The sequence below is a fragment of the Orbicella faveolata genome, unplaced genomic scaffold (genome assembly GCF_042242905.1).
Source record: "Orbicella faveolata isolate gen_17 unplaced genomic scaffold, um_ofav_v1 contig_1, whole genome shotgun sequence".
Lineage (NCBI taxonomy): Eukaryota > Metazoa > Cnidaria > Anthozoa > Scleractinia > Merulinidae > Orbicella > Orbicella faveolata.
Window position 1 is genome coordinate 18,756,438 of NW_028301536.1, and position 18,761 is coordinate 18,775,198.

At 36.2% G+C, this 18,761-nt stretch overlaps 1 protein-coding gene and 1 long non-coding RNA gene across 4 annotated transcripts in view; one reads left to right on the top strand and one right to left on the bottom strand.

The window, feature by feature from the left end:
* The window catches only part of LOC110067363 (uncharacterized), a 34,103-nt gene extending 27,865 nt beyond the window's left edge, over window positions 1-6,238 (top strand). For all 3 annotated transcript variants that reach the window (XR_016208451.1, XM_089293753.1, XM_089293756.1), the window contains one exon: window positions 671-6,238. Coding sequence is in view for 2 of the 3 variants with exons in the window: in XM_089293756.1 (XP_089149882.1) it covers window positions 671-690 (20 nt within the window). In the remaining variant the exon portion in view is untranslated. The remainder of the gene's footprint in view (window positions 1-670) is intronic.
* On the bottom strand, window positions 6,177-18,529 carry LOC149118316 (uncharacterized). The gene is made up of 3 exons (XR_016208459.1): window positions 18,457-18,529; window positions 18,289-18,348; window positions 6,177-12,321 (listed from the first exon to the last, which is right to left on the bottom strand). It is a non-coding gene; the product is annotated as an uncharacterized LOC149118316 (long non-coding RNA).
* Between the last annotated feature and the right edge of the window lie 232 nt (window positions 18,530-18,761).

Consider the following 18,761-nt stretch of genomic DNA (forward strand, 5'->3'; position numbering starts at 1 on the left):
GGTGATAAAAAGAACATGCAAATCCTAATTTAAGTTCTTGCTTCATCGTACATGTGATGGCGCTGTCCAAGAAGAAAGCATGTACTTTATACTGTACATACTGCAAATATTTTGGATGCTTACAATTTCAGGCACTTACAAATTTCAGACAGTTATATTTTTGGACATTTTTTTGTCCGAAATTAACGTTCTCCGAAATTTTTTGCAAGTAATATGTAAACAATTTAAATTTTATGTTGTCATAATAAGGAGAGTAATGAGCAGAGGAGAGTCTTTATTTCATTGAGATGTCCCCCAGTTCAGAGGATTTTAAGTTTCTCAATCTAAGGTTGTTTATTCCCGGGTCAATATTATTCCTTCGAAAGATTCAGAATTTCTTGCCTCTGGCTTCAGAGTTATTGTCTGGTTCAGCACCATTTATCCCAACAAAAAACATCATTGCCTGTAGTCTCAAGGCTAACATTCTGCTGTGAAAACATTGATTGATTGCTTAAGGGATTAGTTTGTATTGGTGGGGTAGAAATGTTTGGGTAATCCTTTAGGAGGTTGTGAAATTCTTAAGACTGTCAAGCAAAATTTTAAGAGAAAAGAAGTATTTGCACATTGTTTTTATGCAAGGTTAGCAAAAGTCATGTGCAAAATACTTACTAGTTACATATTGGATTTGCAGGCAAGTTGTTAGAGACGTAGACCACAGGATCAAGGACAGTGGATCCAGAACAACCCAGGACAGAGGACCCAGGACAGAGGACCCAGGACAGACGACAGAGGACCCAGGACTCAGAACAGAGGATCAAGGAGCAAGGATGGCACTGACGACTGACAACTGGTGATCAAGGACAGTGGATGAAAGCAAGCCTTGAATGACGGACTTTCACAAGTCGAATTATAGATATATTAAGGTATATGAGATATTACCGCCGCAGAGATGGCACAGTGCACCTTGCCCTGAGGGTTTTTCTCCGGGTACTCCGGTTTCCCTCATTCCAATATTTCTCAATTCCAATTCAACAAAATTGGTGACACATTGCAGTGGGCCAACTGAGATGAAAAATTCTTTGATTACTCGAGGTAAACATTTATACCAATTTGTTACTCTCTGTTTATTTCCTAGTTACACGTGCACATGTGGTTTCACAGTCTCCTTTGCAGCTGTTATTTTAGTTAATGAGCAAATTGGGAAGAAGCTTTATTATTTTCTGTCTTCTTCATAGATCTCTTTTTAAATCATAGGTAAAAGGGAATTCGTGAGTCAATTAATCAATCAATCAATCATTCAATCAACCAACCAATCATTTAATCAATCAAAAAATCACTCAATAACTCTATTAATAGTTAGGATAAAAACCCCAGGATATGCAGCTAACTAAAATAGCAATTACCAACCTTTAAATTTACCTGGTTGCAATTTGAAGATCTTTAACATTGTATTCTAATACCACTTTGATGCACATGTAACTAGTACCCATGTAAACAGAGTATTGAACTGACTAGTGTGTTGTGTGGGTGTCGTTCATTTGCAAATAAGTGGCTTGCTTGTCACATTTTCCATACAATTCATTATATCGAGCCAGGAATTATGCCAATAGCAATCATCACTAAAAATTAACTGAAACTCAATCATGGTTAAATCTGTTTCTGCGAATTAAAAGCTTGTTAATTCTTGCTGTATTTTCATGCGTACAGACATAAAACAAAAAGAGCCGACATTTTGTTCAAAATTGCCTTAAAAAGTAAATTTTTGCAACTATTATTGTTGAATTTAGAAACGGACAAAAATTTCAAAAACCCATGCAGAAAATAAACCAAAAGATATTTCAATTAGAAATAATTTATGAAATTAACGCTCTTTATCCTAGAAAAGAAACCTAAACTGAACACTCAATGACTCAATCAAAGCAAAACTATTTAGTTCTTAATTAATACTCTCTACATTCCACATTGTAGTGTTTTTAATCAAATGCAACAAGACTTTCACATGCATTCTCAGTATGTAAAGAACTCACAAGAATATGACTTTTAGTTTTACAAATTTGAAAATGTTGAATGAGTGATCAAAAGGTCATTTAAAATTATTATCGCCAATTTTTATTCTTAATTGTTTGTCCAAAGTCTCCGTTCCTAGAAAATATAGTCAAAACTCATTTACCATTTTATTTGTTTTTTACACGTGTACAAACATGTTGTAAAAATTCTCATTTTTAAATTCTAGGATGCTCTTAAATGCAAAGCTAAAACTATTCCTATTGAGTTCTAACGACAATTTATTTCAGTTCCTAAAAAGAAATTGAAGTTACACTTTTTTGATATATGTACAGGCATTTCGGTGTACCACTAAAGAAGTCAGACAGCAGGATATAATCATTACAGTAAATTTTATTTTGCGGAAGCCACTTATTTGCTCATGAAAACCTAGTTTCTCCTTCTCACAAGATTCCTATTGAGCAGCTTTATGGTGAAATCTGTTCACTTCCATTGGTTTTCCTCAGAAATCTTAACTTGAGTTTGGAGTTGAAAAACATGTATGTTGTACTTAAAATACCATTACCAGAATGCTAAGCTATTTGCTTTTCTTGAGAAAAATAAACTTGTCTTGGGAAAGTAGCTGCTCAATAGGAAACTTGTTTCAAGAAAATCTTTTACTTGTGTTTTTTTTTTCTGAAGTTTCAATGTGCATCATGCTCTAAAATTATTAGCTAATTCAGTTCTCACTGATCACAATTATTTTCTTTGGGTGAACAACATTTTCATTTTTGCCACGGATTTTTTTTTGTTCAGATCAATAGCATGATGGTGCTTGAAACTATAGTATTGTTTTTTATCACTTTTGAACAAAGGAAGCTTCCTAAAACTACCCTTTTGTGTTAATGCAAGTAAATTCGATTGGCAGATCAAGAACTTATTAATTGAATGCGATACCAATCTGTTGCTTTTAACAAATTTATTCAATTGACTAAAGTGTTATACAAAATTTTTATTTATTACTCGATCATTATTATTATTTCCAAAATAATGCATTTAACGTGTATTCAATTGTAGGATTAAGAAATTATGAAATCAATGCAATACCAATCTGTAGGATTTCACAAATTTATATAACTAACATGCATTTATTCTCATACAAAATTGTTATTTCTTACTCAATCAGTTTTCAAAAAACGAATTTGTTTTTCTAAAATAATTTCTTTGCCTCCTTTGTTTAAAGGTGCCACAGCAAGCTCAATAGCACAGAAGTAAACAATTAACTCAGCTAAGAAAACACTACAAATTTTGGTGTCATAAGGTCTTCACATTAGCATTGACACTAACGTGTTAAATATAGGCCAAACGTGAGGAGAGTCAGAAAAACAGGGGTGTAGGACAGATCCTTCAGATCTAGTGGGTGTTCCTAGTCAGCCATAGTATTGGTATCATAGTACATGTATAGTAGAGAGAAAATTAACCCTTATGGTTATGTTCGTTAGGATTTCGATGCAGTAGTTTTCAGTAGTTCAAAATCATCCAAGGAATCGGGTTTTTTAATCCTACTTTTCTCCAAAAAGTGCTAACTAAGGTAGATTGAGTATGTCTATGTATTATTACTGCTTAAGCATCAATTTAATAGCCGAACTAGTTAGGGTATAAGTTTTTTTTTACTGTGCTAATGAGCTTGTCAGTTTTTTTCTTTTTGGATTTGATATTTTCCACTGAACTTAGCATATTTTAGATTATTTTCAGGAACTGAGATGGCCCAAACACCCGCACACAACACAAATGGTCAGATTTAAATCTAGCCGATCGATGTCCCTGCAGGGTTGTGGAAACTCTTGCTCTGAGGACGATGTTTCTGACGTTCCTCCGCAATATTCCAACCGAGAAATCCTGGTGAGTTTATCTGTTCCGCTCATTTTTGATGGAGGCCCTTGGACACTTTGATGGTGTGGTCGTTTGCTCTCAAGTGGAGAAGGCATCATCGGGGAAGGTGAGGGTTTGCTTTTCATGTCTTTTTGGCTTTACTTGACTACGTCAGAAAACCACACCTTTATTCCAATTGGCTTGAAAGATGTTTGTTTTCAATCAGTGTTTCTAGAATTTTTCTGTTGTTGAGGACGTAAAACAGTAGTGCTTTAGTGCAAGTCATGGGTAGTACATTTCCAGGATGTTGGGGTTAGTTTTGAACAATGAAGGTCACTGATCTGGCTTGACTGGAATTTCACAAGCGACACTTGATTGAGCTGATAGTCATCTGGGATTCTTCTGAAAGAGCTGATTCTCGTTTAGGGCTTTTCTTATTTAAAAATAATTTTCTTTTCGTTTAAATTCTGGAGATAAAGACAAATTAGGTATCGAATAAAAATAAATTAGTCACAATTATCTTAAGAACAGAATTTAATCACACTATCAATCCACAGTTCAAAGAAAAATTAAGAACTTTAACCGCTTAAAATATAATTAAAATTATCTGGAATTACAACTTTGGCTTTTTTTCTGATTAACTCCAGGAATTAGTTCACCTAAAAGAACTCAAAAGCAGTCTCCTACACTGGCGTTACTTGGGTTGTCACGCAACACTTCTTCCCGGAGTGTTGCGTGACGATACAAAAAACGCCTATGAAGGAGGCTTCTGTTTAGGAAATTTCAATCTTAGCTACTAAACATATAGTTACATTTTCCGTGATCAAAGTTCAAAGTGTAGGCCAATTGTTCATTTTGACTTTAAAAACGTTTAAGTAACCTCGTAAACATTTTTTGTATATGAATTTTGTACGTCTAGAGTTTATCTTGCCTTCTTTAACTTACTTAATCTTGAAGTTGGTATTTAATTAATTTTTTTTACTAAACTTTGGCCAATTGCTGATTTTGATTTTCAAAACCCGAGATTTACCGCGGAAACTTTGTGTTTTGACCAAGTACATAACTGTAAGCTAATTATCAATATTGCATTCCAAAACTATAAATTCAACTTCTAAAACCAAGCATATATTTCGTTTTTTTTGTTTTGTTTTGTTTTGTTTTTTGTCTTTTTTTTTCATTTCGTAGGTCAATTGTTCATCTTTACGTCTTAAACAAACTTAACTTAGGAAATGTTTCTCATCCTTTTTTTTTTCCTAATACTTGCTCAACTTCGTTGTTATCCTCGGGGATGCAGCCGCAGTTAATCGTGACGAGACGAAGTAAACCGAGCGGTAAAACCTTTCGTCGGGTCGATTTTGCCATTCGGTTTACGTCGCCTCTTCCGACTAACTGCCCTAAATTTCCGAGGATCGTTTGTTGTTTAATGTTGTTCAAAGCCAAGATTAGCAATAACAAAAGCACAAATAAAGTTCAAAATTCCATCGTGTTTGCCTTTTTTAAGACGATTTTAACTGTGAATATTTAATAAGATTTACCATGAATATTTAAACTACGATTCTTTCGAAAAATATTTGGATTTTTTTGTACAAATTAGACTCGGTCGATTTTAAATAACTGAAATTAAATATCAAAATAAGTTAACGCAGTTCTAGGTGATGTGAACGGACAAAAATCGCCCGTTTGCTTTCGCATTAGTATTTATTTACTTTAGCAAAATACGCTTAAACCTGAAAACAAATTACTAATCTTTCTTTGCTTTAACTTTGATCTTATTTAAACATAAGCGAAGATTCCTAAACTTGTATCGGTTTGGACGTAGAGTTTCAAGTGACTTGTGTTCTTTTGGTGAAGTTTTTGAGAGGACAGTCGGCAGGGGGTTTGGTCGGCAAGTCAGATCAATGATTTTTTTGCGTTGAATTCTTTTCTTGGCATCCATGGAAATTACTAAACACGACTTGTACTTTAACGCTCCTGTTTTCCTTGTCTCTCCCACGGAAATTTCTAGATACAGTGCTTGGAACACGCATCTTAAATTTTACTATTTTGGCATTAATCTTTTCGCGCATTACTTACGGCTCTCAAAGCTCCCAATTCAAATAGTGTGGTATTATGACGTAGTTGAGTGAAACCGAGGAGGCATGGGGAGCAAACTCTCGCCTCCCTCATTATGCCATCTTCACTTGAGAGCAAACGGCCATATCATTAAAGTGGTCAAGCGTCGACATCAAAGATGGCTGAGCAGATAAACAAACCAGGATTTTAAAGTTGGAATATTAATGAGGAACAGAAGAAACACTTCAACTCAGAGCAGAGTGAAAACAGCCCGACAAGCAGGGACAAGATCGGCTAGAGTTTTTTTTATTTTTTTTAACAATGAAAACGCAAATAAAGAGACAAAGAGACAGTTTTGTGTGTTGTCGTTTTTACCAGCAGTCCATCATAACTAACCAGGTGAACACTTGTGTCCATGACTAAAGCCTGGTTTTCACTAGAGCATAAGCACAAGCATAAGCATAAGCACAAGTGAAAACAGTCGCGACATAAACATAAGCATAAGTAGAAACATAAGAACGAACCCACTTATTTGTCTTGTGTTGTTTACACTAGTAACGCGCTCGACATAAGCATAAGCATAAACACAAGAAAAACGAACCGTTCTGTTTTTCTTGTGCTTATGCTTATGCTTATATCGAGCGCGTTACTAGTGAAAACAGCTCAAGACAAATAAGTGGGTTCGTTCTTATGTTTCTACTTATGCTTACGTTTATGTCGCGGCTGTTTTCACTTGTGCTTATGCTTATGCTTGTGCTTAAGATTATGCTCTAGTGAAAACCAGCCTTAAAGTCGCAAATACTACACTTGTCCTGATATACAGTGTAATCTGTCACGCAACTTCTCCCGCAATCTTCCCAAAAAAACGGCGTGACAAGTTAATGAAACATCGAGCCTTGTAACACAACGCGCAACGGACAAAACGTTCGCAAAACAAGTCGCTTCAACGGTTACAGAAAGTAGAACTAAGTTCCAACTTTCTCCAACCGTTGTAGCAACTGTTTCGTATAAATTCTGTCCGTTGCACGGTATGATAAACGACCCAATGTTTCATACAACGCACTTGTCACGCCGCCATCGAAAACATTACGAGATTAGTTGCGTAAGTGATTGCACTAAGTAAGGACCGCAAACCAAGTTCTGCTTTTAAGAAAACCACTACTTAAAAAAATGTCTGCCATAAAACTCTCATTGTACTTCTATCTCGTTTTCGCTGTAGTATTTGCGAGTTGCAAACTGTTCTTCGTTGCACAAGAAGTCGACTTTAAAATGAGTTGGCCCTTCCCCTATTAACTGTCAAAGAAAGTCTTAACGTAAGCGTGTCGCAGGTCTTCGCATGTCACGCTATAATTTGGTTACAGAAATCTAGACAATTCACGGGCATAAAAATGCGTAACATCGTAAACTCCAATTAGGCTGTCCTAATTTAATAGAAACACGGGCGATTGAAAATCTCCTCGAATTTGCGAGATATGAACCTGTAACTCACTGTAGCTCCTTGAAAATCTGCGATAAAATTTCAGCATGTAAAACAAAATGCTAATTTTTGAAAAACGTGCGGAACGCGAGAATGACGTTTTTGCCCGATGTTGACGTCAAAAGCGTTGGTCCCGAAAAAAAAAATCTGGAAAAGCCATTTTCCAAACTGAGCAACTAAGCACATTTTGTGCCTCACAAATACAGCGATGAAATGAGGTATTAAACACAAAGACGCACTATAAACGGGATTACAAAAACAACGATAATTTAATGCCACTTTAAATTGTGATAGTAAATTTCCAGTTAATTTTAATAATTTTGCAATATTTCAAGACAATTAATTTTGTAAAATATGAATTAAAGATTAAAATAGTATCCAACTTTGGAGACGGCTACATCCTCAAGGAAATTAAATGCATGTTTTTAACTTTCTTGCAATTGTAAATTTTCAAATAATTTTAAGAAGTGTCAAGTATTTCAAGAAAATCTTTTAAGATGAATTACAAATTAAACTGTATTCAAGTTTAGAGACGGCTAAATCCTCAAGAAAATTAAGTGCCTTTTTAAATTTTTCCTCTGTAAGTGTAAATTTACAATAAAGAATTTGCAATATTTCAAGAGAATCTAAATATGACTTCGAGATTATATTGTATCGAAATGTAGAGAGAGAGCTATATCGTCAAGTTGTGCGTCTTTCTGGTTCTGAGAGCTTTATAACATACATTGCATTTCAGCAGTGATTTCCTTGTACCCTCCTATCACTAACTTTACAATGGCCCATATAGTTTTGTCAAGAGACTTTACTTAAAACACAACCCAAATGGGGTGTAATTATTTTCATGGATTTTCCGCGAGTTCTGGACCATAAAACAATCAAGACTTCATAGCCTAATTTCAAAGGGACTGACAAATAGAACAGGTAATTGACAATTATTTTGTACTTATCACTTCAGCAAAAGTTCAAACAAAGTTATGAGAGTTTAGTTTTAAAAAGAAATAGAATATCTAAATCACACAGTGGAATCCCAATTTTGATTTCTAAATCATCAATAATGCGTTGTAGTAAATCTGCATAATCAAAGTAATAAGAGTTTGGCAGAAATGAAAATTAAATCTTTTTAAAAACTCGCAAGTCGTTTTTGAACTCCATAAAAACTCAACGATAAAACCACTGAATAAGCAAAGTGGAATCATCATTTTCATTTTCTACTGATAAATAATTCGTTTGGATAAAGCCTTATTGTGAGAGTAATTGGAATTCAGTAAAAATCGAAACCAAATCTCTTTGATCGAAGTGATACACAATTGATAATTTGAACTTGAAAACCCTCGTCCCCCTGCCCTGTACGACTTTTGAATACCAAAGTGCAGTTACTTCTTTTTTCCTTCATCAACAATTCATTTTAACACTTGCACATTGCACTTAACTGGTGATTAACAGATTGAACAAAGCATATATTTCAAACTTTTTCATTGCCAGTCGTCATATTTTCCAAGTATTTTGCAGATTTGGGTAACTTGCAAAATGTATTGTTTTCAAACTCATGCTGAAGGGATAAGTGTTAATAAATAAACTTAATGGTGAAGTCATATTTGCACCAATGGGCCACTGTACAGTAACTACAAATACCACAGACATGCGTAGCTAAACAGAGGTCAGCTGAAAACTAACAGACATCGCAAACAATAACATGCATTCTAAATAAATTTGTTGAAAGTGGATAACACCTTAGAGAAAAATGTGAATAATAATGTAAATAAACAAACAAAGAATTCTTCAAAAAATAATTACAGACAAGCCATAGAATTTGTAAAACAGCTTTTCAGAGAGTAATAAAATTAGTTACTCAATAATTTTATTCTAGTTATCAACTGTTACAACCACTGCTAAAATCGATCAGTCCTTAAAATGTTTTGATAAGCAGTCTTCAATTTAGCAGTTACTCAATTATCAATTTGCCAAATTATATTCACTTTCTTAACAATTAATTTATCAAGACACTGTGGCCACAACAGCGGGGTTTTTGTTCAGCAAGTCAAAACTTCATTAGACTACAAAATGAAGTCTCTTGTTGGGACGGTCACTCCAAAAAACGTAAATGAACGTGTTTTTTGTCAACGCTAATAAAAACCTTGCACCAAGTTTAGCCACTCACTGTAGTTTCAGCCTCTAAAGTGCAGGTTTTCTTTATGAAATTCTTCTCCAAGGAAGCCCAAAATTTGACATTGTTGCTGCCATTTTGAACAGTACTCAACAGCCAGGCTGCATTTCCGTTGCATCACTCTGTCCAAGAGATTTTGTCCAAATGGTTTCCAACAAGCCTTTTAACTACCACTATGTATTATGGCTGCCCTTGAGCCATATTTTTTTGAGCCAAACATGCTCCAGACTCAGAAATGATAGCATTGAAGATAGTGAAGTGGATAATCTCTGGAAAAAGTACATTTTGATGCAAGTTAGTTGCAGGTTTTTCTCCTTCCTGCCAATTTCAATTCGAAAGAAATGACGTCACATAAACACAGCCTGGCTGCCAAGTACAGTTTCAAAATGGCGGCCTCTGAAGTCACTTCTTTCGAGACAAATTTCTTCAGGATAGCAGGCATTTCAGAGGCTGAAACTCCGGTGAAAGGAAAAACCTGAATGTTTACTTGCTACGGGCAAAGACAAAAAAGTAAGCTTTTTGGAGTGACCTTTCTTGAGTTGAAAAAAAACTCTTGACTTCTGATGTCGAGTTTCATTTTTCACTTGCTAGAAAGGAAATTTTTGGAAAAAAATTTTCTTTAAAATTGGACTGCAGAAATATTTTAAAATATACATGCACATATAGAACAAGAATGAATGAAATGATAAGTCATCTACATTCAGAAATGTTCTCACTCTCCTGAAAAATTACTGTATTTCCCCAGTTGGCCAATTCCCTCTGGAAAGAGTCCAACCTACCCATTTATTTTTACTTGTTGTACAGTACCCCTATCAGGGATAAAAGCAGAATTATACTCTCCAGCCCCACCTTCCCCCCACCCCCCCCCCCCCAACAAAAAATATTCTCACCATCTCTGTGTCAAAGATTTATTGACCCATCCATGGAATTCCTTCTTGACAATCTGCCTTAAAGGTTATCTGCAACCCTTCAACTATAAGAAATTGAGGTTTTTTGTAGTTTTTGTTTGGAGGCAAGAAAGCATAAAATGTACATATCCCCAGGTGTACTTTGTTACATGTACCTATGAACTTGCAAGATTGCTATCTTGTAGTATGCTTCTCCCCTCCCCCTTATTACACCGACAGACTGTATGCCAAAGTGTTGTCTAGAATGTGAAACCAATCAGGGGTACATGTACGCATATTTCTCACATTTTCATAGAACAATCTCTTCCACTCATCCTCAGGCCCATCGGTATAAGGACACCAACCCAACCCCTGCCCCAGTACAATTTTTCAACAATGACGAAATATTGTAGTTTGCTTGAAGTTATTGGAAGGGGAGGAGGAAGGGGAAGGGGGTGTTTTAAAATGATGAATTTTAGTCAGAATTTCCTTTCAACTCCTATCCAGTATCCCTTATAATTAGTCCCAATCTCTTTCTTTTCCCTGTTTTGATCCATATGGTGGGTGTTCATATTACAGTGTAGCAGCTAAATAGCAGCTCAGCACTCTTTCACCCATAAATTTCTAAGCTCTTCACGTTGAGGTCAAAAAGGACAGAATTTCCTGGTGGTGCCAGCGATAAATATTATTTATTCAGATCATATGATTGTTTTGTACAATCCCAGAACTTTGAATTGGTTGATTATATTGAGTCTCTATTCTAATAAGGAAGTCTTTCCAAATCTCCTTTTCAACCTACAAATTGCAGTTTTGATATTTGATATTACTATTAAGCCTGTTCCTCCTTCTTACATATGTATGGGCAAAAATCAGGAAGTCCAACAAGGGTTTCAAGGAGGAAATACAGTAAAAACATAAAATATAACCAAATGAAATGTTATCCACTTTGAAACTACATGTAATTTACTGGATGAGCCAATGAGAGCATTTTAAATTATTTACATGTCTGTGGTATTTCAAGATTAAATGCAGAACTTGGTTTATATCAAGGAATGCAATGATCAACTCAAAACTAATCCTTAACCTGGGGAACCCTGGGATATAAATCACGACAAGGGTGGAGAGTGGGGGGGGGGGGGGGGGGGTTGAGGAATACATTACAGTATGTCCCATTCTGAGGTGCACAAAGGAACAACTGTCAAGTTGCCAGCCACAAAGAAAAAAAGTGGACAAGTACCATTAAGTAGTTTGTCTAGTGTAAAAGCATTGATGCTTTGAGAACCTGTCAAGCCATTACGAAAAGGTAGTAATCAGTGACTGATCAGTAATGGTCTGATTCAACTGGTTTACTTTTGGTGAAGTTTGTGTTGAGGCTGCTTGAAGAACATCATGTGGGTTCTGTTGAGATCAAGAAATACCGTAGTAACTACTGTAGGGGTGAGTAGTTATTGGTATAAGCTGAGTAGTGTCTGTTCTTAGTTAGTTTGGTGGTCACTTATTGAAAGAGTGTTGTACTATAGGTTTTAATTTGAATGGAGTTAGTTCAGTAGTTTGGTCTAGTTATTATTTGTTTTGAAAGATACAGTAAAAAAGGGAACCTTCCTATTTTCTCCATTTATTCCCTGAACTTTCCCTGATTTTGATTTGGATCCTATAATAATAGTGCATAAATTAAAAGTGGTGCATTTTAATTCTTTCTCTGCTGTAGAATTTGATGACTTGGGTACCCTGTAGGAATGCCCTTGGGGGATTCCCTTGTAGGAAATAGGTCAAGTTTTGATTTGATCATTGCATAAGAACACAAGTGTTTACCGGGTTCTGGATTGCAAAAAAAAAAATCATCACTCTAGAATAAGCTTGTGGATAGTATCCTCCACCTGTCTTGTCTTCAGGTATTTCGTCTTTAGCTGTTCAAAAGAAGAAATAGAACAATTTAGATACTGTGCAAATCTTTATGGTGTAGTGGCATAACACCAGGTGAAATGGTCCCCAGGTTAAGATTAGAGGCCTTCCCAAAGTCCTTGAGTTATGATGTTGAACACAGCACTTTACTCAAACGGTAACTTACTTCACCAAGGATTATAAATGGTTACCAACAACCTACAGTGGAACCCTGTGAATACAGTCACCAACAGGCCATGACAATTTGGCCGTATTAACAAGTTGACCGAATTAATGGGGTAGGGTCAAATTTCATGCCTGGTCTAAAGTGAGTAATGTCTTAAACAGAAGTAACAGATATTAATATTACAATTGCACTTCTGAACCACTGTTCTTTTATAAACATTTGGAATGCAGATAGAATTTTAAAAAAACTTCAAACTGAAACTTCAATCAGTTCATACAATATTTAGATTGGAAAGATGAACATAACCCTCACCCAGATGATCACACCATACAAACTACTGATAATCCTAGGTTTAATCCATTTACTATATAACTGGCCGAGTACCCGTTTAAACAGGGTAAGATTGTAAGGGATTATAGAGGTTGGGATTTCAAAATGTGATAGTTGGCTGTATTAATGGGCTGGCTGCATTTATAGACGGGTTTTCTAAGAGAAAAATGTATTGGGCATTTCGTTAGGACAACAAAATGTGGCACAATAACAAGGTGACTGCAAGGTGGAGTTCCACTGTACTACACCAACATAACGAAATGGCGATAACTACAGGATTAAGAATAATTTGAGTTCCGTGCAAGACTTATCAAACATGTACATTATACATGTAGTCACTATAACCTATACAATCTAATGATTAACTCAAGGTAATGATCCCCCTAAGAAAATAGCATTTAAATTTCATGGCTGTTAACAAGTACTGAAGGTAGTGACACTCCAATAGTAAAGCCCTGGCCAAATGGACCCGCAAGTACTGTAGAGGAAAGCTCAAAACTTGGGTCTACTTGCAATTTCATTTGGCCAGGCCTTGGGTGCACTTGTGTTGACCTGCAATGACTTGCGCTCACTTTGGTCAAGATCAAATTTGCATGCAAGTCAATGCAAGTTTTCACAGTTGGGCTACGCACTGTCGTCAGCTACATTGTATCACATGTGATCACTGATGGAAAACAAATATACATGTCTGACTTCACATGGCTTAAAGCAACCAATCAGCAAAAACCATTTGCCAGGCAAACAGTTGGAAGAGCATAAACAATGGTGTGACAACAAGCGAATTTTTTTTTGTCTCACGCTTCACGCTCGTGGGCACATTTCGCTTTCTGCCCTGCTAATCCACCTGTTCTGCAGGCTACATGATCCTTAACGTATGTACTTTGTCAAATATTTTTGCAAAAGGGGAATTCCTGAGAAACACTAAAAAGCAAGCCCAACCAACCCGCTCCAAACTTATTTACCAATTCTGACAGGGGTTTCATATCGGCAGTGAGAGACTGATCCAAGTTTTCACTCACAATACTTTCAAGACGGACAGCTGGACACAAAGCTTATGAAGGCTCACTCTTCTTTCACGTATTCATCAAACACCTTTTCCTGATTGCAGTTGCCTCTTGTTCACACACCGCAGCTAGTTTCCACCTGTTCCACTACTCATCACCATTTTGAATTTGTCAAACAAACTTGAAAACTTCAGCCTAAATTTCTTAAGTTGTAAACCAAACTTACCACATGCACAATGCATTACACTGTCCCCTTAAGTTTCATGGGAATCTTTCAAATCTACATATCCTTTGAGGTATCATGGTAGGTGGAGTTTTTCGAAAAATGCGAAAAATCTTTCTTTTGCTGTTCAAACTGAGAAGACTGGAATGGAGAGAAAAACTATTTTTGAATCTCATTAACCTCTCACGTTGACACCTATAATTAAAATTCCCCACCAGTTGTCACATGTAATGCAAATTGCGGTGTGATATTTAATTTGTGCACGTGAACTGTTCTCAATCTGGTAGTTTCATTGCAACTTAGCTTTCGTTCTTGTCAAATTTTCTTTTTGTCAGTACAAAAACGCAAGAAAACTTCTTGCCCATTTTTGTCTTCGAAGAAACCGAAGAGGCGAAAATCTGATGGAACCCACAGGTTCAGCGTTGAACAAGATCTTTGGCTCTGAGCGACCGTGGGTCGCACTGTAACCAAGAAGAATGGTTGAAGGAACTTGCAGACACTAGTCCCGCCAATGAAGCTGAAGGACAAAATACAACAAGTGCTAGTTGCATGAAAATGCGATTCCGACATGAGAATGTCAAGTAGACCTCAAGATTTCCTCTTTTTGGCTTCACCAGGCATGGTTTCAAAAAATGTCTGGAGAATGGAGAAGCCTAAACTCGAGCAACATAATACCAATGCCACTGACGAAATCTTCTTAGTAAAAGAAATCCCAGCAGTTTAAATACAACCCCGTATAAAGCTCTTGGTAGTTTGTCGCTTCTCGGGCAACTTCAATGCGATGGGTTTCCATGGCAGAATTGTGGACGTCTGCTTATTTCAAGTTGTCATAACCCATTGTTGTGGTAAACTGACCCATACAGACATCTGTCAGTGCATAGGGGATTTTTAGCACTTAATACCAATCTCATAAAAAGTTTTTCGTCCGCAAATGAGGATGAACATTTTTAGTTCGTTTACGCGCGTCTTCTGACAGAATTGGCTGCAAATCAGCAGGTATGTTCCAGGATACCTCCTTCAAAAAAGAGTGTCAGGCTTTGTTCAGTTTCACTTCTGTTTCAAAGTTATGGCTTCTTTCACGGAAGGAAACGTCTGCATTGAAAATATCAAATTTTAGGAGGGTGTAGAAAAAAAAAACACATCTGGAAAATCACCGACACCCTTTTTGAGGGTGATGAGGGTGTGAGAAAACATTTCCAATGTTAATCGCGCAGCTCCAATAATTCATGTGTGGAGGTGACCCAGTTTAAGCGAAGCGGTGTTTCTGGGTATTTTTTTTAATATCAATGTGACAATAACTGTTTAGAAAATTTCAAAGATAGGCTTGTATTCTATAACTATTAAGCTTTCAGAAAATGTATAGGTTGATGGGGTTTTCTTTCAAAGCGCCAGCATAAGAGTGTGATTTCCAAACACTGTCAATCCACCTACCATGATTAGATACCTTAACATTGTTCAAAGAGGAGGGATTTACAGTGTACTTGAGGACGGTGCCTACTAAATACAAAGGTTTTTGCACCAGGTTAGGACCATGCAGAAAAAGTAGAGCTTTGCGAGGGCTATTGGAATCCACAAAGAAAAAAGGGGCTAGCCACGCATTTTTTCGAGATAATTAGCCTTGAATCTCAACAAAAATGCTGACATCAGCATTTTCTGAAAAACGATGGAAAGGGTATTTCTTCACAGATTTCCTTTGAATTCGTCTTTACAAACAGAAAAGCAAACACGTTTATCAAGATCTTAAAACTGCATTGTAAATGGTAACATAAAAACCATTTTTGGTTTGTTTTTAATAACAAAATCGTTGCAACAGCACTTTTAGCATCTCTGACAGCCTTCTTCTGGTTCAGCCAAAATACAGTCTAAATACCTTTTGCTCACAACCAGAAACTAATCACGTGTTGAATAGGCTTGCCACTTCCATTTCATAACATAAAATGTTGGAATAACCACACGTTTTTTAAAGTTATTGATCTTTTTTGAAAACTTTTACGGTGCCCGCTACATTTTTTCCTGTCACCTCCCCTGTAAGTAAAACATTTGCGTATTTTGCACTTGTTTTGCGTGCGCACTATGCCATCTACAGGTACATGTTTACAGTTGGATTTTAGTGTAATTTTCGACAGATAACAGATGGGTTTTCAGCTGGAAGACGTTAACATTTAGTGGTTTGCAATATGCTGCTATTTTGGTGTTCCTGGTTTAAGTACGGGTTCATTAAACTTGATTTGGTCACAGTAGAAAAATTTTGCTTTCTTTTAGTCATGTATTTGGTAGCGTAGTTGATTGCGTCAATGTCAACCCCAGCGTGCGCGTGGCACTTAAACCATGCCTTGAGTGATGCACAGAAAGTATGCGCACTAACAAATGTAGGTACCATCCTTAAAAAAAAAAGTCAAACAGTTTTAGCTTGTTGTGATTTCAATTGACATGTATCATTGTTTTAATGTACTATTTACTAAATATCTGCTTATTGTAAAGATTTCAGGGTTCAAAATAGCAATTCTCTGGTCACCAATGAGATCCAAAATCAAGTGTTTGCGACCAGACATTACCAGCAGCTTGCTGTAATAATCACCTATACTTTATGCAGGATAGAAAAAAACTGATTTTCTCAAACTTTGTCAGGAAGGAAGGAGGTTCTAAGTAACTTGTTTCAAAACTGTAACTTCTAGGTTGTTTGAATATTAATTTCTTGTTGAGACATCCCTACGTGTACATATTTAGCTTTGCAAAAAGCAAAACGCAACCCTAAAATTACACTTTTTACAAATGCTAGCAAGCCAAAATAATAAGTGTGGCTGGAAAAGCTAACCCGTAGTACTAAAACATCATCTTTTAGCAGTTATTCAGCACCATCGGATTTCTATGTAATTTAAACCTGAATTTTCATCAAGTTTTCAAAATTAAATGCTTCGACAATGTTGTGTCCTGTCAAAATTTAGTTCAATTTCATGGACCAAATTTGTGGTACTTGGTTTTCATGTACAAGTCAAAACAATTTTCCTGCTTAAAAGTATCTCTTAATCTAAGTTTTTATTGCAAACCTAGCTTGGGCAAAACAAAAAAAATTAAATTGTAAAACACAAAAATTGAGACCATTTTGAAGACTAGGCACTGATTATAAGCTAATTTCCTGGCATTTTGACCTTTCATAGCGTGATCATTTTCTCCAACATTGATCCAGAAATGTTTGCCTGTAGGTCTAATTTCTAGTAAAATTGTTGTTAGGTCTCTAAGATCAGTTACTGTAATTGAAAAAACATATCAGGCTGCAAACGAGCATTTTAAGCAGATGTTAATTTTGGATAAGAAATCATACATTTGGCAGTTGGCGACTACAAACAATACACGCAACAAATATCAGATAATAAATCAGCATCATGAAAAATCTTAGAGAAAACTAGTAGTAAGAATACATACAGTAGTTGGTGAAATTTCTTACTTTAATTCTACCTATCTTGATAAACTGAAATTGGCTGAAATGGTAACATCGCTTGCAAGCTTTGCATTGCATGTGAAAAACATTCTTAAATGTTGCTGGGTCTGAAACACCTAGAGTATTGGGGTCAGTACTTAAATAGGGTATCAAATTTTTGGTCAGGGCATTAACAGGGTAGGAAAAATTGTAGCAAAAAAAAAATCGATTTTTCCCTTAAATAGGGTAAGGGCTTTCGGAAGTGCCCCCACCCAATTTTTCTTGGAGTACCCCCTCCCCTGTGGGCATAAGGAGGGGATCTGGTGGTTTCAAATTGACTGATACAAATATGTACATTACAAGTAAAAGCATTTCAAACAAATTAATTTCCAAAACATATATAGCAGTTTACGCATAAGTTTAATTGCCATGTGTTGTCTCATTCCAGATAAATTACTCTAAAAAATCTCATTATGATTAAACAAAGACAAATAATTCATCTGAGACAAAATTATTCACCTTCTAAGGCAGACATAGCCATTCTATTTATTTGATCTTGTCTGCTGCGTGTGTGCGTGTGGGGGAGGGGGGGCGAGGGGGGGGGGCAAGACTCGCGAGAATACTGAAGATAACGCCGGTGGGGAGCAACACTCACGAAAATACACATATGGGGGTGGGGGTGGGGGGACATACATGATGATGTTTCATACACAACGAAGCTAACTTAGAAGCAAGCTGGAACCCGATCAAAAGGGGAAGAAATACATATCAATACAGTTAACAAGATAAATCAAATAAATCAAATACATTTTGTCTGTCCAAAAACCTTACTTGCAATTAGAGTTCAATAGATCGCCAACAAAGCTCTCCAGCTCCAAGCGCAGTTCTTCCCTGAATATACAACAGTACACTGATAAGGAGAAAGTCCTCCATACGAACAAAGCATGAAAGAAATACAAAGAAAGGTACTAAATACACAGTCAATAAGAACAAATTAACCTTTTAGTCTGCCTTTTTTCGGAGTCGTTCAACTTTCGCGGTCCGTTCAACAACCTAGAGGAACTGTTGTCGCAAAGAATGCTGGGAGCGTTCACTCATCTCGCGCGTTACCCGCGCGAGTTGGTGTCGTGACTATCCACATTTGAGACATTTGATACCTGTTTGATACCCTATTTAACATAAAAATAAAAGACTTTATTTAACCTGAAAGACCAATCAGTGATCACTGGATCACTGGTATTAACTGGCGATCAGCGTTTACATATAAATTACAGCTATTCATAAAATTGTACTTTAAAAAAAAA